Genomic DNA, 21,822 nt, shown 5'->3' with positions numbered 1-21,822 from the left:
ACGTGGGGGTTCTCTTCTAGGCCTCCACAAAACTGAACAACCTCCGTTGGTTTGGACCGGCTTCCAGAAGAAAGAGAATGAGAAAGCGGCCTTCTGCTTGAGCCAAACCCCGGGTTCACCTGGCCCAGGATGGCCAACTCTGACCGGAAGCCGAGCCCGTTGTTTGGGGTCTCAGCCAGGATTTTCTCTCCGAGCCCTGCCCAAGGATCGCTGGTCTTTCCTGGAAGTCTCCTGTCCAAGGCTTAGCTTCCAAAGTCAACTGAGTTTGGTGTGCTCAGGTTGGATGATGATGATGATGATGATAAGAATAACAACCAACGTGATAAAAGCTAAGATCCAAGGAATCAGTGCTGACAGCAGATGTCAAACTCTGCCAAGAAAAAGATGAAACTGTCACACCTCTTCTGCAAATGACCAAAGATTGCACAAATATGGTTGTTGTAGGTTTTCCAGGCTGTTTGGTCGTTTTCGTAAGGTTTTTCTTCCTGATGTTTCTCCAGTCTCTGTGGCCGGCATCTTCAGAGGACAGGAGTCAAAACTGTCTGAAGAGGCCGGCCACAGAGACTGGCGAAACATCAGGAAGGACAACCTTCAGAGCATGACCAAAGAGCCCGGAAAAACCATAACTATCAGATCCGAGCCATTAAAGCCTTAGAGAATACATTGCACAAACATTACAAAATTAGACATAATAGAGCGGCAAAATTAGTGCACAGGTCATTATGCAAAAAATATCACTTGCCAGCCGCCAAAAGCCCATGGGAACATCAGGTAGAGAAGGTGTCAGAATACAAGAAAGTCAAGATCTTGTGGGATTTCCGGATCTAAACAGACAGACACCTTGAACATAACACACCAGACACAGTAGTAATAGAACAAAGAGATGCCTGGATCATTGACACGGCAATTCCAGGGGATGCCAGAGTTGAAAATAAAGAATTGGGAAAACTAACAAAGTACACAGACCTGGCCATCGAAACATCTCGCTTGTGTATGAAACACACTTCGGCGGTCCCTGTAGCTTTGGGAACCCTATCAAGAAGTTCCACACAGTACTATAAGCAGTTGAAGATCTCAGAAATCACACAATCAGAGCTATATATATTAAAATAACAGTATTAGGAACAGTATACACACTGCACTAACATTTAGCAGATACTTAGGTCTTTGGTTACAACTTGTATCTGTTATATAATACCAGTCAATATTCTTATAATTTATAATAATAATAATTCATCTTCGAACGCACTGAGGGTGCTTCTACGCCAGGCTTTTGCCACACAATTGGTCTGGTTTGTTGCCAGACATTTATAGAGGACAGTTTCCCATTTGCTGCACACCTTGTGTCATTTCTATGCAGGATTCCCTTCAAGATAAGCACAAGCCCTCATTAGTGGCCCTGCAGCCGAAGCATCCTCCGTGGTTTCCCCTCCCTGGGCTTGGCTGAATGGGCCTTGGGCTTCTAGCCAAAACATCAGCAGCAAACCTTGAATTAATCCCATTAGCTTGACATCCATCCAGCTCTGATTTGCAGGAAGGTATCGGCAGTAGACTCTCTAACCGTTCTGTACCGCTTTAATGGTAGTCCTAGCTCCATCTTTTGGTAACCCTGGAAGGTGTCATTTGGACGAGACCGAGACACTTGGACTGTTCTGCTAGCAGAAAGGCATCTTTCTCACAGATCATTCTAAGTATCCCACCAAAGTGACTAATGGGGAGGATTCCCACTAGCCATTTAAAGTGGTGTCAGCCAAGTTAAAAGTCTGCACTGTAGATGCACTCCAAAGTGGGTTTGCTTCCAGGACTGCTTCTATTTCAAAGGGTACACAAGATGCAGAGGCAGCTTGTGTTCCAATGTGCGGAAGATCACCTTATACCAAAATCTGGGTTCGAAGTGCTGCGGCCACGGACCTTGGGTGATGGGAAGATAACAGTATGTATACAGTATGTGGAGACGGCAGCTATTTCGGGGGGGGGGGACTGTGTTCCACTGCAACCCTCTAGAGAGACAGGATTGACAAACACTTTGTAGAAACAGCAACACGTGGAGATTGGTTTGGGAATAGGAAAGAAGAATTGGGATCATTATTTATTAAAAATATTCATACCCTGCCTTTCTCCTCTTGAGGCAATACAGTCTCCTGTTATGTATAAGGCCTGAAAAGGAAGCTGCTATTTATATTCTAATGAGCAATCACACTTCTGTTTTTAATATGTACTTGTAATCAGACCTCTTTTACTACTTGATAGAGCACTGCTTCTAGATACAGGATTAGTGGCATCTCTAGTTTTGCCTCAGTTGTCTTAACAGACATCAGTGTTTGAGTCAACTGTGTTGTTAGTAGACCGAACCCATTTTCAGGGGTAACAGTGTCCTCGGAGATGCTTTTGGTTTATTACATAAAATGCTTCCAAACAAAGGTTGTATCAGACAATTTTATGCTTCAGTCAAGGGATTTTACACTCGTGTAGGCATGTGTTGTGGATTATACCACTTTCCCTCCCGTGCTTTTACATTGTTCCCGCTCAAAAGCAAATCTTCAGAAAGGCAAAGACTTTTCTTACTTTTTGCTTAGTAATTGGCTGCCTAAAAGGGAGTTCCTACAAACAGGCCTGCTGTCTTTTCAGTAAAGCCCTAAACAATGTTTAGCCCTAAGCAATTTGGGTCCAAGCTGCCTGAAAGACTGCATTTCCACTTATGAGTCTGCCCAGTTTAAAAGGAATGAAGGGAGGCCTTTCTCTTCATGTGTTTGGTGTACGGACCCGGGAGAGGAGGACCTTCTCTGCTGCTGCTCCCAGAGACTGTGGAACTCCCTGCCACTGGAGGCCAGGCTGGCCCTCTCTTGGCTGTCCTTCCTCAAGCAGGCCAAGTCCTTTCTCTCACTTTTGCAAGTTACTTTTGAGAGCATTTTAGAGGCAGTTCCCCAGGAACTTTTAGAGACAATTTTCTGTCTTCGCTGTCCCATGACAAGCCACAGAAATAATAACAAGACAACAATATCTCTCCCTGTGCGCATGCCCCCCCCTCCATCCCAGGTTTGTGCCCATGCTTGGGGGCGGTATGGGGAAATCAACAAAGTGGGGGCCTCCGGTAAGATGGGACACAAAGCAAGAAGGCGGCAGCAGGGAGCTGATGTAGGTTTTGCAAGGGGCAGAATTAGAACCCACTGGGTTCCAGGGCAGTTTGCAATGGCCCTTTCGGAGGCCATTCATTCGTTGTTGTTGTTGCTGTTGTGTGCCATCAAGTCGCTCCCTCCGCAAATGTCCTGTCCTCAACTGCCCTGTTCAGCTGGGCTTTCCATGGGACACATTCTGTGCCTAGATTGAACAGATTAGGTAGGGGGTAAAAGGCCCCTTTGGCTCTCCATCATCTCTCCTAACGGTAGTTTCTTGCCCACAAGACAACCAAGTACCAAGGCAGGTCCATTTCTTTCGGAACCACTCCTAGTTTTTCCTGATCCACGCAGTCAAAGGCTTTGCTGTAAGTCTACAAAACCCAGAGTGATTCCCCTGAAATTCTTTGGTGCGCTCCAGTAGCCAACAGGTATTTGCAATACGATCTCAACGGCCCCTTCCTTTTTGGAATCCAGTTTGAACGCCAGTCATTTCTTGCTCTATATAAGATGAAAGCCTTTCTTGCAACACCTTGAGCATCACTTTGCTTACATGGGACATTAGAGCAATGGCCCCATAGTTACTGATTCCCAGTGTGGTGTAGTGGATAGAGTGATGAACAGGGTTCGAATCCCTGCTCGGCCATGGAAATGGACTGGGGGAGTGGAGCTGGTAAAGCCACCCCTTAAATATCTCACCTACCTTGAAGGCCTTCTTAGGGTTACTGCAGGTCAGTTCCAGCTTGGCAACAACAGAACCTACACATCTATAGGTACTGCCCTCTTCAGCATCTCCTTTCTTGGGAACTGGAGTGTATTTTACGCCTTCATTCATAGGGTCTCCATATATTAGAGGCCAGTTGAAGACCCATAACAGAGGCAGAACGAAGTTGAGAATGAGCGTTTGGGGGGCCACTTCTTGGAATGAGAACTCTCTTTACTTTCCTAATTAGGAACCATGGCCTCATCGCATCGCAGGGTTCAGGGGTTGGTTCATGGCTCCGACAGGGGCGGGATTCTGGGGACGGGAGCCCAAAAAGAAAGTAATGTTTCCAGATTACGGAAAAGAGGGATGAGGGTTTTGAGCCCCTGAGCAGGAGCTGGAAGAATTCAGGTGGATAAAAGCATCTCGTTGCTTTGACGAACAGGAAAATAAACACTATATTTGCAGCCGGGGGGGGGGGGGGGGAGACGACACCGACCTGCTTTTCTCATCCCACCGTAACTTTAAAAAAATGAACAGGCCAGGCTCCGTCCCCGTTGTGCGGTGGCTTGGCTCCTGCTTCTCTCTTCCCCACCGGCAGCCTCCCCGTTTGGGCTCCTTGGCCCTTCGGTGGCCTGCTGGGAACCGCCAGCTGAGAACACACAGGGCAGTCCTGATAAGGCTCGGCCGAGTCGTCTTATCGCGAAGTCTCCTTCCGATGGCTTTCCTGGCGAAGGGGCAGCCACCTGCCTGCCAACGCCTTCGGTCCCAGGAGATCCGGCAGGGAAAGATTTCAGCCTTGATTTTTCCACGAGCCGCTTCTTTGATAGGGAAGAGGGGGCCTGAGGACAAGGCTCCTTTTAAAGCAGAGAAGGGGGAAAGTCCCGTTTTTGGACTACAATGTCCAGAATCCCCTGCCCTGCCACAATTGCTGGCCATCCCAGGCGGGCTGTTCCGGCAACGGAGGTCCAGGAAAGGAACTTTTCTTTGGTTTGAAGATATAAAGGAGCTTGATAGCTCGGCAGCCAGGCACTTGTTATTTCTTGAAATTTATGTTTCACTGTGTGTATTTTCCTTTGATTCATTTTGTAGGTTCAGTTCTCTGGTATCGTATGTACATCTTGTTTGAAACTGGGAACTGTAGAAGCTGGCATGGAGAAGCCTGTTGAAAAAATACTTTAAGGCAGTGGTTCTCAAACATTCTTGATTTGCAGCTCGCTGGACTTACTGGCCACTGGCTGCGGCTCCCCAGTACAGTAGGACTGCCGTATCCACGGGATCAGTACCCGCAGTTTCTCTTATCCACTGCCTGGAAAAATCAAATCAAAATAAAATAAAACACATGAATCCACTTTCCCAGGGTGTATTATCAGGGCTGGCCACTAGATGGGACCAGCGACAATGCCATAATAGATGGCTTAATCATGGACAAGCTTTTCACCCAGGGAAGCAGCTTCTGGAAAAATGGAGCTGAGTGTTTATTTTATTTTATTTTATTTTATTGCAGGGAGGGTGCAAGAAAGGCTCCCTTGCAAACAGGAGGGCAGGAAACCCAGTCCTTTGACACAACTGGTCCGGGGCTCGCTCTCTGCACCATGCACGGACACCAGGGAAACTGCAAGCAGATGCTGTGCGATATTTTGGGTGATGGAGGGAGGAATGGATGGGGGAAGGAGGAGAGGATTTCCGTGGCACCCCTGGGTGGGTTTCCTGGCGTCCCCCCCCCATGGTGCCACAGCGCACAGTTTGGGAACCAGTGCTTTAAGGAAAGGAAGCTTGTCTTGTATCTTGGCAAGCATGCGGTGAGCCCCTCCTTGGGGTTCTGCGCCTCCAGATCCCGCCTGGACTGGGCAGTCTGCCTACCCTCGGAAGGGTACCTTCCAAAGAAAGATGGGGCTCAGGTAGCCCTCCAGATGGAGAGGGGGGGCAGAAGGCCCTCTCACCTGTCTTCAGGTGAGATTGGGAAAGACCTTTCCAGAGACCTTCGGGCTGAGGGAGGGAACCTGCCCAAGGTCAGCCCCCTCATCCTCGCGACTGAAGAAGGACTCGGCAGTAGGCTAGAAATCCCGCTTGGAAAAGGAGGGCCTACTCTTATCCACGGGATGTCTGGAGTACACCCTATTGGTGGCTTTTATAAATGAAGGCTTAATGACTGAAGTCGTTTTATCAACAAGGGAGACTTTTGTTCCACGGGGTCCGATCCTGCCTCGGCACCTCGAGGAGAGCGCGTGTCAGAGGTTTCACCCAGGCCCTCTGTGGGGAGACTGCTGGAGGCGCAAAGCAGACGTTCGGTCACCCCACCCCACCTTTCAATTACTATATTTTTCCGTGTGTAAGACGCCCCCATGTATAAGACACACACCCCCACTTTTCTGACCCAAAATTAAGAAATTTAAGTGGGGCTTAGCAAGTGGAGGGGAAAACATGGATCAAAGCCCTGCAGGATCGCTTTGATCCCTGCTTTCCTCTCCACTTGGTTTTTCTCTCCTCAGCTTACTTCCGTGTATAAGACGACCCTCAATTTTTAGTCTAAAGATTTTAGACAAAAGTATAGTCTTATATATGGAAAAAAATATGATAGATTTGGAATGAATAGGTTTGCCGCTTCCAAACGCAAGCTTTCAAGGCATAACATGGGTGAGGCCACTGAATGTGTATTTTTCTTTAGGACTGAAAATACGAACATTATTGTTGTTTAGAATCACAGAATCCTAGAATCATGGAGTTGGAAGGGTCCGCAAAAGGCCATCCAGTCCAACCCCCCTGCTCAAGGCAGGAACCCAAGTCAAAGGAGGTCTGACAGGTGGGGGCCTACATTTCTCTTGAAGGCCTCCAGCGCTGGAGCCCTCCCCTCCCCTGAAGTAATGGGTTCCCTTGTCGTACTGCTCTAACAGTTGGGAATTTTTTTCCTGACATTCAACCAAAATCTGGCTTGCTTTAACTTGAGCCCATGGTTGTGCGTCCTGCACTCTGGGATGATCAAGAACACGTCCTGCCCCTCCTCTGTAGGACAGCCTTTCAAATATTTGAAAAGTGCCATCCTGTCTCCCACCAGTCTTATTTTCTCACAGCCCAGTTCTTTCCGTCGTTCCTCCTAGGGCTTGGTTTCCAGCCCCCTCTGATCATCCTTGTGGCCCTCCTTTAAACTTGCTCCAGTTTGTCAGCATCCTTCTTGAAGTGCAGTGTCCAGAACTGGATCCAGGACTCAAGATGAGGCCTAACCAGTGCTGAATACAGCGGGACTAGCACTTCACTAGATTTTAAGCTTAGATTTCTGTTAATGCTGCTGAAAATTGTATTGGCCTTTTCAACCACGCCTTGATTCAATGGGTGGATGAAATACGGTGCAGTTGAGGTCCAGCTGCTCTCTTCTCTGGGGAGGGAGGGTAGGAAAATTGTTACTCCCTCTCTTTTGAGATGGCCCAGAGCTGATTGATTATCACTGTGTGAAACAGGCCCATGGCCAAGATGAGAAATGTCCTTCTTGCCTGAGAAACCAGCTGGCCTGCCAGCGAGATAACTTAGCAAGGTCAGATCTGCTCTGCTTATCGTGGCCAGGTGGGCCTTCTCGGGCCCCCTTGGCTTCGAGTCAAGCCAGACTGGCTATAAATATGCCGGTTGCCCCCAGGTAAGTCTCACACACCATCCACCCATCTATCTATCCCTCCTGCGATCCATCCATCACCATGTTCAAGTTGATCTTCCTGACTTTACTCTTGGGCTATGGTGAGTGTCTTGGGAAGGGGTGTCTCAGCTGGGCTGCCGGGTGGCTTAGAGGTGGGTGGATGCTGAAGAGTCTCGTGACTCTCTAAAGACTAACATGAGCTGCTCTTTGGAAGCCTCAGAGAAGTGGGCTGCGGTCCCTGAGCCCCACTGCCCCGTAGAAGGTCTTCCTTCTTAAACAAGAAGCTACGCACACCAGCCGTAAACCCAGTTGTCACTCTCAACTAAACTGAACCGATGGCCGAAATCCTGCGGCTTTGTTATGCAGTGGGAAGCCAAAGGGCGCAGCGTTTGCTCACGTCCACCCATCAGTTAAAGAGCCCGTACTGGGATTCTCAAGTGCACACCCCTAAGAAACCCACCAGGGACTCTTTAATGGCCGACCAGGGTGTTCAAACATCTGCCTTCCAGCTGTGCAGCTGCACTACATGAGGTCAGCTGGCAGGGCCTATTTTAAAAGGAGCCTCATGTGGCGCAGTGGTTAAACTGCAGTACTGCAGTCGAACGCTCTGCTCAAGGCATGTGTTCGATCCCAGTGGATTCAGGCAGCCGGCTCGAGGTTAACTCGGCCTTCCATCCTTCCGAGGTCGGTAAATTGAGCACCCGTATCATGGGGTGCAAGAGGAGGAGGAGGAGAACCAGTTTGTTAAAGACAAGCTTTCCTTCCTCTTTCTCAGAAGTCAGCTTAGCTCTTTATTCTTCTTAGTAAGAGGGAGGCAATGTATGGGGTTCTCCTTATGGGGGGCTATCAATTTGCCCCAAAAGGGGCCCACCGCCAGAAGCTTCTCCAGGGCTTTTTCTCTGTATTTGCTCCGGGTGGATTTAGTAAATCAATTTACACAACCCTTCCTTTTTAAGATAAATGAGGAGCTTCCAAGATAGTTAGTGTTGTTTTAGAGACATACACTCAGCACTAGCTCTGCTCAACATCCTTGCCATAAATATCAAAAGTGTTTTTTTTTTTAACTCTAAGCAAATACTGTATTTCTGTATGGCTGTTTTTTTGTATTTTTTACAAATTTTAGTTTCTTCATTCTATAGCGGACGAAGTGAATGGTCAGGGCTCCAATGACCTGTGTTCGAATTCCCTCTTGGCCATGCAAATGGGGCAAGGATGGCATTTGGAAAAGGCACTTCTTAAGGGCCACCTAATTCGGGTCCAACCTGACATCACCTAGTTAGTAGACACACACGATTCGTTTTTGTGTTTGACTGCTGTCGGTGTTGGCTGGCTGGCTTGTTCCTGAGCTTTGAGTCTTTTTATTGCACCCTTGTCATATTTTCACTCTACACTATCATGGGAGATTAGGAGGACCTCCCTATCCACTGGATCAGCATCCCTGGATTCGCTTATCCACTGCCTGAAAATATGACATTTTAAAAAATAATGTATTTACCAAAACTAGCCATTGGAAGGAGCCAGAGACAGCGTGTTGGCTAGTTCCGCATTTTGGATGTCCATGGGAGGGCTTAGAACCAATTTCACACAGATAGTGTCCTCCTACTGTATGTATTCTGGAAATAAGTAAGAAACGATGCCATTGTTCTTATTATCTGTGCCAAATTGTGCTCTTTCCACATCAGACCTTTTTTTTCCTCTCTCCTTTTCTCTCCCTCCCATATTCCCTGCCCTTCCCAGCCCGCGGCTGTGGCCAACCCACATATTTGCCGAACGTGTCCCGGGTTGTCGGCGGTGAAGATGCCAGACCCCACAGCTGGCCTTGGCAGGTAACATACAACAGCCTCATCCTTTTCTAGGACGGGCAAGATTCCTTCAGCCAGTGAAAGTGACACTGCCCCCCCGCTGCATGTTGCTGGTCTGTGGAACTACCCACCACCAGAGGCAGTAGGAGTAGTTAGCGCTTCTTAAAAACAAATAGGCACCCTAATCATGAGGAGGAAGCACGTTGCAGACTTTTAGGAGAGCGGAGGATCCGGTGTGGTGAACTGGGTCTCAGTGACAGCCTGGAAAATGGATGATAAGAATTCTTGGACTCATTGTAATTCCACTCTTGTGGCGGCGAGCGGTCTGGTTTGCTCAGGGATCCTGGGCTTCTCCATTCGGTGCCCTCAGTTAAAAGTTTGGGCCTTGAGGTACACACGGGGTGGCGAAGGGTTAGGGTTTTAGGAGCTGCCTGCAAGATGTTTTGTCATGTGCGCGCATAGACACACACGTCTCGGTATGGGGTTACTTCTGCTTGATGCAGCCATGCAGGTCTCAGAGCTGTTTTCACACAAAAACGCTACGTGCCTAGCACCTCTTTGCTTGAATCGCACATACTGCAGTACCGAACATTTGAGCCACACCTGCAGATTCAGAGTTCTGCCCTTCATACCATCAGCCCACGACTGTGAGAGATTCACTTTGAAGAACATAGAAAGAGCACTAGCTTTTTCTGCCCTTGTTTCCCTTCTCGTTTCTCTCTGACTTGGACGTCAGTCACAGCTGTTTAGACTTTGGACGCAGCGGTGGTGATATAAGGATCTAATGCTGTGTCCCATCTTTTCGTCGCCGTGCAAACTTCGCCGTTTTCATTTTTAGGTAAAGGTTCCCCTTGACATTTTTAGTCCAGTCATGTCCGACTCTAGGGGGCGGTGCTCATCCCATTTTTCAAGCCGTAGAGCCAGCGCTTGTCCGAAGACAGTTTCCGTTGTCACGTGGCCAGCGTGACTAGGGAGCGCTGTTTTACCTTCCCACCGAGGTGGTACCTATTTATCTACTCGCATTTACATGCTTTCAAACTGCTAGGTTGGCGAGGAGCTGGGACAAAGCAACGGGGAGCTCACTCTGTCGCATGGATTTGATATTACGACTGCTGGTTTTCTGACCCTGCAGCACACAAAGGCTTCTGCGGTTTAGCCCACAGCGCCACCACGTCCCACTGGTGGTGATGCAATAAAGGTCTCAACCCAGTTTCAGGAATGATTTGTATTGCGTGCGTTTAATTGCAAGGATTCGCTAAAAATTATAAGCCATCATCTTCTAACAGCTTCTGCAAATCATGACTGACTCCTGGAGATTTTCCCCTTGTTTGTTAACCGCGTTGCGCTTTAGATTTTGGAGTTCTCTAATTCTGATCGCACACCGATATATGGTACAAGTTAATCTGTTGATCTGTTATCATTGCACAACACTTTAATGTACACTACAATCCTGCTTGACATCATTCCAACTTCTAAGACGTGTCAAAGCTGTCCGAGGCTGCTCTTGTAACGACGGTTTTAACGTTCTGGCCTTCACACCTCTCTGTCTTTGTGGTGAACCTCCAGATCTCCCTGCAGTACCAGAGTGGGAACAGGTGGGCCCATACCTGTGGTGGATCCCTCATTGCCCCAAACTGGGTTTTGACTGCTGCCCATTGCATCAGGTAAGCCAGATGACAAGAGCATGGCAAGGTCGCAGGCCCTCTCCCATTGTTTAGGAGGGGCGACCCTGTCCAGACCTCAACCGGATGGACCGCCGGCTAGAACTGGGGCTGCCGGGTCCCCACTGGGAATGCCAAAGCAAAGCGCACACACGGAAAAGCTCTTGAACTGGTTTTGTGTTGTTATTTTTTTAATTATCCCATCTGTTCTCCACGGAACTATTGATCCAAGTTATTTTCCTGTTATTCAGAGGAAACCGTTAAGTGCCAAATTTCAGAAGAAATATGTAGCAAGTCAAAATATTATGCGTTACTTGGAGGACATGCGGATTTTTAATTATGATGATGATCATCATCTAACTGGTAGCATTTGTGTTATTTTTTTTTTAGTGCTACAACATTTGCCCATTACTTCTAAAATGTTACTGTTAGGGGTAGCATAAAAGCAATTTATGGTCAAGTTTGTATTAATTATCGTTTTTTAAAGTAACTTAAAATACTGAACAAAATCCTATTGCTCAAATACGCAAAAGTGTAACTTTTTGAGGCAGAGGGTCCCAAGGAAAGAAATCCCTGTAGATCTCGGTTGCACACGAAGACAGACTCGCTGGAGGCCAGGTGCCTCCAAGGTACGCCTTTCGTGTAACGCTGCCACAGGATTTCGGCCAATACTGTATGTGGCAACAAGTTACTTTTGAAAATAATGAGTAACCACTAACAAAATACTTTAGAAACCAAGTTCTCAATTAATGATGTTCTTTGATAAAATACTGTGATGTTCTGTTTATTCTTATTTTTTATGAACACACAGGAAGAATAGACTTAGAATAATCTTAGAATGGCAGCGCTGGAAGGGACCCTCGCGGCCATCCAGTCCAGCCCTTGCCAAGGAGGCCCCACGGGGGATTCGAACTCTCAGCCTCTGATGCCTCTAAACCACTGAGCTATCCAGCCTTGCATGACAGAAACGTAACCCACAAAGGAACAAGAAGCAGTCAGGCCATAGAAACATAAATATTGCTTTATGTAGTGTTTGATCAATTGCACACGTGTGTTTTTCCTGAGGAGTGAGAGAAAGTTGCATTGTGACTCAAATCTCCTGTTTGGGCTCGAACGCTGGATAGGAATTGTGAGAGTCACACACCTCAAGATGGAAGTGCAACACCAAGAGTGGAACTAATCTTTGGGACAGTAAAGGAATGACACGGATCTTTAGTGGTGATATTGTGGTTTGAGAAATGTTTGGGTTTTGTTATTATTTCCAGAACCCTCTTTTTCTGGGAGTTGTAGACCAAAAATAAGATTCCTAGTGTGGTGTAGTGAAGGACTAGGACTCAGGGGACCCAGGTTCAAATCCCCGCTTGGCCACGGAAGTGAACTGGGGGAGTGGAACGGGTGCACCCCATCCTTGAAATAGCTCGCTGTGAAACTTCATTAGGGTCGCTATAAGTCGCTTCCGACTTGAGGGCACCAAACACACACAGAAGACCAAAAAACCCAAACGTTTCTCGTCTATGGATCTGTAAGGGGAGAAGGGTGATCGAAATATTCCCCCCTGTGCCTGGGATTTACTGCTCTTCCTTCCTCCCTTCCTTTTCTACGGATAACTAGCTCCAGACTGACGTACCGCGTTGTTCTGGGCAAGCAGAACCTCGACGAGGAAGAGGCCGGCTCTGTGGCTGTCGCCGTGGAGAAGACCATCGTCCACGAGAAGTGGAACTCCATCTTGATCATGTAAGTCACCAGGAGGGCTGGGCGAAGCCTGCCGGGGGCCCAGGCTCATCTCCAGGCTCATAACTGAAAGGAACTAATTACAAGCCGTAGAGTTACCTGTCTCTGGGTGCCTTTTGTCCCTGTGGCAGTGGAAGGAAGTGACCATTCAAGGGGAGCCTAAAGGAGCCCCTGCCGAGGTTTCTTGGCTTCTTGGTCTGGTATAATAAGTAAGATGTCACAACCATTTTCAAAAATGAGTTCAAAGGTCATTTGAAAGCATTTTAGGGCCATTTTCATATATGAACTGCATCCTGGACTATTGTTATCAGCATTTCCCCCACTATCCAGACAATGCCCCTTTCATTTCATCTTTTATTGACATATGATATTTGTTTGATCCTTTTCAGTATTTGTATACTTATGGTTTTTAACTTTAAATATTGTCTTTTAACCTTTCTCCCTTATTATAAATAAATAAATAATCAGTTAGTACAGTCATATTTTCTGCAACTTTCCACACCTTTTTCTCCATCCTGAAAGCATGTATTATTATTATTATTATTATTATTATTATTATTATTATTATTATTATTATTATTATTATTATTATTATTATTATTATTATTATTATTATTATTATTATTATTATTATTATTGCTGCTTTGTTCAGAGGCAGAATTTAGCACTGCAGCCCAGAGAAAGCCTTGAGGCCAGATGCTTTTTTTATAAAAAGTGTTAGGCTTTGGTAAAAAAAAAAGAAAGGAAAGAAAAGAAAAAAATTGGATTATTCCTTTTGTTAGCAGGGTACAAGGGAAAAAACACAAAAGTGTGGAGAAATTTAGCCCCGTCTCACCAGCGCTCCCTTGGGATACACAGTCTAGGCCTTTTGTTGTAAAGTGGTCAGTAGATGAATCTTAAGAAGAGAGGAGTGACCCTTCACTTACGTTTATCAGCTGTAGTTACAATCGGAGGAAAAATGATGGAAAACTCCATGTTTGCTTCTCAAAAGGTGGTTGAGGAGGAGAAGAGATAGATGACCAAGAAATGGATCAAAGAGGAATTAGGGGCTGACAGAGGCCGGGGAAAACACTCTACCCAACAAATTAGTGGCATGTAGCAAGAAGAACAGGGCCTACCCTCTCCCACTGATATAACTCCATCTGAAGTCATGCAGGAGTGCTGTCTGATGAACTTAAAGCTGCCGATGAAAAGCTTCAGTGGGCATGGGTGCTCTAGCCCGCAAACACTTGTACCCAATGGCACGGGTTGGGACTTCCAGGGGAGGCCGGTCTCTTGGTTGTTTTTGCTAAGAAAAGAAAAAAAAGAAATGACACCCAGCCGCCCCTGCCTGACTCTCCTGCTCTCTCTCTCTCTCTCTCTTGATCCGTGTTTTTCAGCAATGACATTGCCCTGGTCAAGCTGGCGGAGGCGGTCCCGTTCAGTGAGACCATCCAGCCCGCCTGCCTCCCGCCCGCGGCCAGCATCCTCCCACAGGACTACCCCTGCTACGTCACTGGGTGGGGTCGGCTCTTCAGTAAGTCCCGGGCTTGGCCGGGGAGGGGGTGTGTGAGTCAGGGCAGGGCCCCCTCCCTCTCTTTCGGGAGGGGCAGCCCCCCCGTGCCATTCGTGTGGGCCCAGCCGGAGAGCCACCGTGACCCCTTTCCCACAGGCAGAGCCCTCGTTTTGAGGTTCCCCCACCACCTTCCCGTGGGGTTTCCCCCAATCCCAAAAAGGAGCAGGATCTCCCTCCAGGCGGAGATGGGCAGCGAGGTTCCACCAGGGGGGCTCCATCTTTGTCCGTGGCCTCAGGCAGCGAAACCCTTGGGTCAGCCACGGCTGCTAGGTGGGGTTTGCTGACCTTTGGATGCCAACGTTCAGGTGGCTGAAGAAGGAGCCCAGGGCCAGCCAGGGCGGGAGGAGGGTGCAGATGGGGGGGGTCCGGTGGCCCTTATGGCTCTGCTGTTTCCTCCCCTCCAGCCAACGGGCCCCTGGCGGACACCCTGCAACAGGCGCTGCTCCCGGTGGTTGATTACAGCACGTGCTCCAAGTGGAACTACTGGGGCTCCTCCGTGAAGGAGACCATGGTCTGTGCGGGAGGAGATGGCGTCAAGTCCGGATGCAACGTAGGTTCCCCCTCTCCCCCTCCTCGCTCGCCTCCTTCCCAAGCGGAAGGTCCTGAACGTGATGCTACAACGGCCAGGTGCTCTGACCGATGCCTGTATTAGCCAGGGCTTCCGGATGCTGTAGTCTGAGAACATCTGGGGAACCCCTTGCAAAGTATTTGCCTCTAAAACATACGTATAATGAAGAATCTTATCCGTGAACCTATGCTTCACAGTTAGAGCTCCCCTCAGTAGACCACCCCTTATTGGTGAGTTCCCCTCAACTGGCACTTACTGTCTCGATAACTCATTCAGAGACAATGGCAAGAGGGAGAAAATTAAAAGGTTCCATTTTACTCACAGTTCGTCGTAGATCAAAACAAAATGGAAAAAATATTAACTGATTAGATGAACAGAGCTTAACTGATTCATAGCTACATCACTGCATGGCTTAAATACACTGCTCTATCTGTCTTCAGACTACCTGATTTTAAAAAGAACGGGAAAAGCATCTTACATAGAGAGGCGCGTCTCTCTTCAAAATCTGAGGCAGAGGCTGGTATGGGATTGACTGGCAGTCGTCTCTCCCCCCCCCCCCCAGCCTAGGAAGGTCCTTCCCAGCCAAAACCTTTGAAAGGCAACCTGTGAGGGGGAAATAATCCCAACAGGGCCCCACTTTCGTTGCCCTGGCTCAGTCTTAGGGCCACCTGGGACTTTCAGTGGGGCCAGAAACTTATTCCCCTCTGATCTAGCACCAAGTGGGGTGAGGGTGGGCACTGTCAGTGAAGGCTAAGGCCCTGGACAGGATTCCTTCAGGTTTCCTTCGGGTGGAGCCATGGCAGTAACTCTGTGGAGCCGATGTGCTCTCAACCAAAGGTCCAGGGGCTAAACTGGGGCCTCCGTTCAGCCCCTAACCCTCTCCTTCCTCCCTCCCCCCGCATCAACCCTGTAAGGTAGGACAGGCTATGAGGAGAAGGCGCTGTGTCCTCTGATTCTTCTCCAGGTCGGGGTTGGGCTCTTTCGACTTTGCCCCTCTGCCCTTTCGAGGGCACCCCCCCATGCCCTCGGCGCTTCCCCCCCCTTGGCTGGGTCTCTTGATGTCGAAGTAAAACATGGTCTGGTCTTCGCCCTTTACTCACAGGGAGATTCTGGCGGCCCCCTGAACTGCCAGAGTGGGAACCTGTGGGAGGTCCACGGCATCGTCAGCTTCGGATCGGGGCTGAGCTGCAACCTCAAGAACAAGCCCACCGTGTTCACGCGCGTCTCCGCCTACATCGATTGGATCACAGAGGTGAGCAGGACGGAGGGGGGGTTGTTCTCTTGGCACCATCGAGGGTGGGAACGGGGTGCTTTTCGGGGGGGCCCCAGAGGCCCTTCCCTGTTCCTGGCCTGGAGGCCTCGGGAACACAGAACGCCAAAGTGTCCCCATGATCGAAGAGTTGGGTTCCAGGCTTCATCAGGTCACCGTCTGAGAGCAATGCCGAGCCCAGGAAAGTTCCGGAGGGAGCGGCCACTCCCAGCATCCTCCAGCCAACATGGCCATTTCCAAGGACTGTTCATGGATCGGCCAGTCTTCCACTTAAGAGGCATGGGTGTGTGTGGGGGGTATCCCAGCTTCCGGCGTGGGGCGACGGTGCCTTGATGGGGGGGGCATCTTGTCCAGATTCTTGGTTCATCGTGTCAACTGAGCAGGCAGTTGGCTACACGCGAACAGGCCCCAGCTGATCCTCTGCTCCAGAGTAACCCTCAAGACGGCTCGTCAGCTGTGCAAGAGCGCCGAGCGCTTGACCCATCCATGGTTGTGTGAACAACAACAATTGGTTGTGCAAGCCGTGCTGTGCGAGGGTGTTCCAGAGCAGGGCCTGGAGTTTCAGTATTTACATGGCTAGGATTTGAAATCTGTGCAAAATTGTAGAATGGGTGCCTTTTGGTGCTACACCTCCCAGGGATCCTGCCGGCTGGGCAGCTGTGGGATGGATTGGGCCCAGAAGCAAAAGGGTTTGTAAGCTCCGGTTGAAATGGACGATTGCTCTGAGGTTGCCTTTCCTTCTTCGGTGGACGACGAGAGCAAGGGCTCCCAGCCTTGGGTCACCCTCGGTCACCTCTTGGACTGCCGCTCCCAGAAACCCTGGCTGGCACAGAAGATGGGGAAGGCTTCTGGGAGTGGCAGTCCAAGAGCACCGGGGCAGGGAGCCACCGGACTAGAGCATGACAAACACACTCGCACGTACACACGGTATGGAATTCATTCGTCTTTGGTTGTTTTTTCTTCCACTAGAAAATGAACGAGTGAGAAGCCCGCCTTGGGATTCAGTGCATCAACCCGGCAGAAGCTTAATAAAATTTTCATCAGAATCACAATTGTGTTGATGTGGCTTTGTTGTGGTTTCTGTCCCCCCCACCCCACCCCACTGCCAGAGTTCTTGCAGGAGGAACATAGGAACACTCGGAGGGGGGGGGATTATCCGGCAGCACACCCAAGACACCAGCGGGGGGGTGACCTTCCTTGGGGGTGGGGGGGATGGACTACAGTCCCCCTAATCCTTCAGCCAAAGGGGCCACCCAGCAGGGCTCAATGTTTTCATCTTAAAACATATAAGGAAACGTACCCTTGATTAATCCATCCTGATTAATCATGACTGTAGATTCGAGGAACCCAACGCCGGCAGGCTGGCATGTTCCACCTTCCACAGATAATCTTTAGCAACCTCCGCAGAACAATCAAGAAACCTTTATTTGTCTGTTTGTTTAATTCATTAATTGGACTGGCATCTGAAATGAACTTTTTTCCCCACTTCTGGTCTTCATAAAATCGATTCTTGTTGCTTGGAATCTCCTTTGAGTCTCCTGGTAAGCGGTTGTGCGTTTCTAGCTGGGAAGTCCCATATCGAATGATGACGACGATACATCAACTATTTTCCACCGTATTTTAGCTTTTCTCTCCTGCCTCCGCGTCCTAACAGAAGGGGCTGCGTTAAGAAACCCTCCAGTTGTAAAGGACTGATTCCTTCGTATCGAATCAGGCTCTGGAAATTCATCAGCTGCTCCCACAGATTAACCAAAAGGCATTTAATTCTGTGCCTCCCACTGACTCCTGGAGATTTTTGAGAATTCACAAAATTGGGGACAGAATTATTACTTTTCCATCTAAAAATGTGAAAGCAAAAGGAAGGGGGGGGACACATTCCAGGTGAGACCGGCCCTAGAACAGCGTTCTCATTGGAAGAGGGGTTTCTCAGGGGCCAGTCCATTGACTAGATGGGCGGGATATAAATTAAATAAATAAATAAAATATGATTCCGTTGAGCCCTTTCCGGCTTTCAACCTCCTAGCTAGACAGCTGAGTGACAGCGTTAAAGGCGGCAAGCCAAATTATCGGAGAAATGACCTCAGTGTTTCAAATGTAATAATCATTGCATGCCGTCAAGTTGATTCTGACTTTCCAGGGCTTTTTAGCTCAAGAGTACTCAGAAGCCGTTTCCCCTTCCCTTCTTCTGGGAGAGATGATCCTCTCTGGGACGGTGGAGTTTTTGCCGAAGGCTCCCCAGGCCGGCTCTTTCCCTTTTTGGAGGCTGAGTGGGAGAATCGAACACCCAACCGCGCTGCCAGAGACCTCAACCAGGGAGCGATCCGGCACCAAAGACTCTTTAGTTCACCAGGAGAGCTTGTCTGTGTAAGTGCACAGATCTCTAAACGAATTTCGGTGTTGATACATGTCCTCTTTTTCCACCTAAAAGAGGAAAATTCTCAGAAGGCAGGAACTACAAACTCAAGAATGAACAGTGTAGTCAATGCTCAGAGGACCAGAAAACTATAAAGATCCAGATAGCCACGAAAGTCGCAATATAAACCACAAGGAACGTAAACAATTATTCAGGGACAAGGACTTGGACACGGTGGAGGCCGCACTCAGAGGAGAACTTGAGGCAAAAGGGAACATTAGGGTTATCAACCCCCTGAGGAAATCCAAGATTAACACCCTGTTTTGGAATTGTGGGCTGGAAGTACAGTGATTGTCGTCACGCTTTCCATAGCCCAAGTGGTCCTCTCAAACTAGTGAGGCATCACTCAAAGGCATGTACAGAGTGCCTTTATTTGCCCTGGCACTGACTTGCCGACCTCAAGATTCTCTGTATGAGTCAAAGAGTCAAATTTCAAAAACTGTTTCTGTGGCAGGCTAAGAGGGCTTTCAAGGAGAGAGAGTTAAGGAGGGGTTTCGACAACGTCCACTCCCCCCAGGGAGTTTTTCCATGGCTGAGTGGAGATTCGAACCCTGTTCTCCAGAGTCCTAGTCCATCACTCAGGTCACTACACCACACGAGTCATATAGGGACCTGGTTATTTGAAAGAGGCACTGTCAGAAAATAATTATGGAACACAGGGTAAAAGGATACACGTTGAGCCTGTCGGAAATCTGAAGCAAAACCAACACCAACAATTCAGCATCTCAAGCCAGTGAATGACATGTGCCAAGTTGCAAAGATCTCCCCCCACCTCCGAGTTGGCTATGGGCTACCTGCTGTTTTCCCCTCCATGTTATAAATTCCAGCCACCTCCAGTTTTAGAAAACAAAAACGCCATCCTAAACTGGGACACACAAGTTATCACGGATAAAGAAAGTTGATTTTGATAAGCTGGATATTAAACTTTGGGATAACCAACAAAGAAAAATGTGCCTTATAGAAGGCAACGAGGAAGGCAAAAAGTGCTAAAATTACAAAACACTGAAGATTAAGGCCAGAAATTAAAAGACTAGGGAAGCAAGACTGGGCCATCCTCCTCCCTGTATGAATATCAGCATGACGTCAGTCCAAAATCTTTGGCCACTGGGTTTTTTGTTTTTGTTTTTTAAATCACATTAGCCGCCAATTTGTTTCTTGAAATTCACAAATCAGTGATTTTTGCAAACATATCATCTCACCTACAAATTCTTAGGACTTGACTCTGAATTGTTAGCCTTGACCCTTTGGTCCAGGCACCAGCAATGCTGAAAAATCAATGAAAGGATAATGATACAGGCCTCAAGGCCTTTATATGTACGCATATAAAGTGCTGCTTATTTACCGACCCATAGTGCTTCTCTGCCCAGAGTTGTTTGCAATGTTTAATTATGGAGGCTACACAATGCCCCCTCCCCCCCACACACACCAACGAGCAAACTGGGCACACGTTTTACTGACCTCGGAAGGCTGGAAGGCTGAGTGAACCTCGAGCCGCCTGTCAGAGCCGTGCGTATCCGTGAGCAGAGTTTGGGCTGCAATACTACCATTTTAACCTGTACGACAATCACTGCCCCACGAGGTCCGCCAGGGGATCCCGGCTCATCAGGGAGCCTGACAACATGGAAGAGTTATCTATCACATTAGATGAAACAACAAGCATGTGGCAGCACTTACTCTCTGGGGGGCTCGCCAACCCATCTCGCATCCCCTGCCTCTGAAGAAAGAGCGCGCGTCCGACAGCCCTGGTCCCTTCCCTGAGCTGCCCGCCTCAAAGTGGACCGACCCTGAAGCCGGCGGATCCCTAAGTCTCAGGACTCAGGTTTAAACCTTGTTTCCACCCCGACTCAGATCCTGTGCGTGTGCTGTGTAAAATCTTACAGTTTGGGAGACATCTGAAGAGAAGACCCTGGAAGGTCTTATTTTGTTGCTCTTCTGGTTGTGGAGACAACTTCTGTGGGTGGAATTCCTTTTTGCGCTCCTTCGGCTGCCTTCCTACACAAGAGGAACGTGCAGGGCAGACACACCCACAAGGGCTCAAGCGGAAGAGACTCTCTGCCCTGGGGTGACCCCCTGGGCGTCCAGGAGGGTTCTGGATTCCCAGGTCAAGTCTCGGCTACTCCAGGGGCATCTTCTCCACGGGCTTCTCAGAGACCTAGACCCGTTGGGAGCCCATTGGGCCGGATACCCTACAGCCGGTGGGGTTGGGTCCACCAAGCACCTCTGACCCCAAGACCCCGACACCCACCACAATGGCGAAACCTCCCGGTCTGATCCAAGAATTGGGAGAGGCCCCCCGCTTCCAGAACCTCCCTGAGCGTCGGAGCCGATTGGTCAATGCCAGGGGGGAGAACCTAGGCAGGCAACCCAGTGCCACCCTTCCGGTCAGGGAACTCTCCCTTGAAGGTGGGACCCCTTTTTTGGGGGGACACACCCCAACGTGATGAAGGGGTGTGTCAGAGAAACCAAGAGCAATGTTGCCAGGCTCCCTGATGAGCCTAGATTCCTAATGGGGTCACCCAAGGCGCAAATGTTCATGGCCGAGGGGCCACCCTCATCAGGAGGAAGAGTCGCATCACCATCAGAAGAAAACGGCTAGTTCCAATGATGATCGGGTGGAAAAAATGTCTGGAGGGCAGCGGCGGCAGCAGCTGAAAGTGATACTGGTGGATGATCCTTCACAGACAATGGCAGTGACAGTCCAGCTAACTTTTGTCAGCATTGTGCAGAAAAAGGGAGCGTTAAGCCATGGCTGAACCTTTCGAACCTTGAAAACCTCATGGTGAGACAGTCCAGACTGAAACAAGAGATAGTGCTGGAAAACGAGACTCCCAGGTTAGAAAGCGCTCAGTCGGTTATCAGGGAAAAGCAAATCAAAAGTTATGAATGCGCTGTCACTAATAAAACAACTAGATTGAAGCTAAGATGACGTCTAGTGTAATTGGAAGCAGGAGATGCGGAAGGTCTCTCAGCCAGAACAAGAACAGGGGCAGATTGTGATACTGATCATGAAGTGTTAATGTGAAATATCAGAGTAAAGCCGAAGAAGAACACTAAAAGAATCCTAGTGAAAGAAGGAAGGGCTAAAGCAGGATTGCAGTTGAACATGAAAAAGACCAAAATCATGTATAGAAAAGAACGTCACAACTTTAGTGTTGCCTGTGAAGAAACTGAAATTGTTAAAGATTAATTATACTTCAGTTCAATCATCATTCTAAACGGAGACTGCAGCCAAGAAATCCGAAGAAGTTGGGGGCTCGGAAGGGCAGCCAGGAAGAAAGTAGGAAAGACCATCGAGTGTCAGGAGCTGTCCCTGGAGGCCAAGATCATCCACAGTCCTGCATTTCTGCTCACCATGTTATGGGTGTGAAAGCCGGACAGTGA

General features: G+C 48.7%; 1 protein-coding gene across 1 annotated transcript; it reads left to right on the top strand.

Moving 5' to 3' along the window:
* Positions 1-4,578: 4,578 nt before the first annotated feature.
* LOC110072619 (chymotrypsin-C) lies at positions 4,579-17,080 on the top strand. The gene is made up of 8 exons (XM_020781126.3): positions 4,579-7,542; positions 9,179-9,267; positions 10,810-10,907; positions 12,516-12,638; positions 14,015-14,151; positions 14,595-14,740; positions 15,861-16,010; positions 16,998-17,080. Exons 1-8 carry the CDS (start codon positions 7,503-7,505, stop codon positions 17,010-17,012), a joined length of 798 nt encoding a protein of 265 aa, XP_020636785.1. The 5' UTR covers positions 4,579-7,502; the 3' UTR covers positions 17,013-17,080.
* Positions 17,081-21,822: the final 4,742 nt, after the last annotated feature.

Source organism: Pogona vitticeps, chromosome 7 (assembly GCF_051106095.1).
Source record: "Pogona vitticeps strain Pit_001003342236 chromosome 7, PviZW2.1, whole genome shotgun sequence".
Classification (NCBI taxonomy): domain Eukaryota; kingdom Metazoa; phylum Chordata; class Lepidosauria; order Squamata; family Agamidae; genus Pogona; species Pogona vitticeps.
Note: the sequence above shows the minus strand (reverse complement) of the source record. Positions and strands in the feature narration are given on the sequence as shown.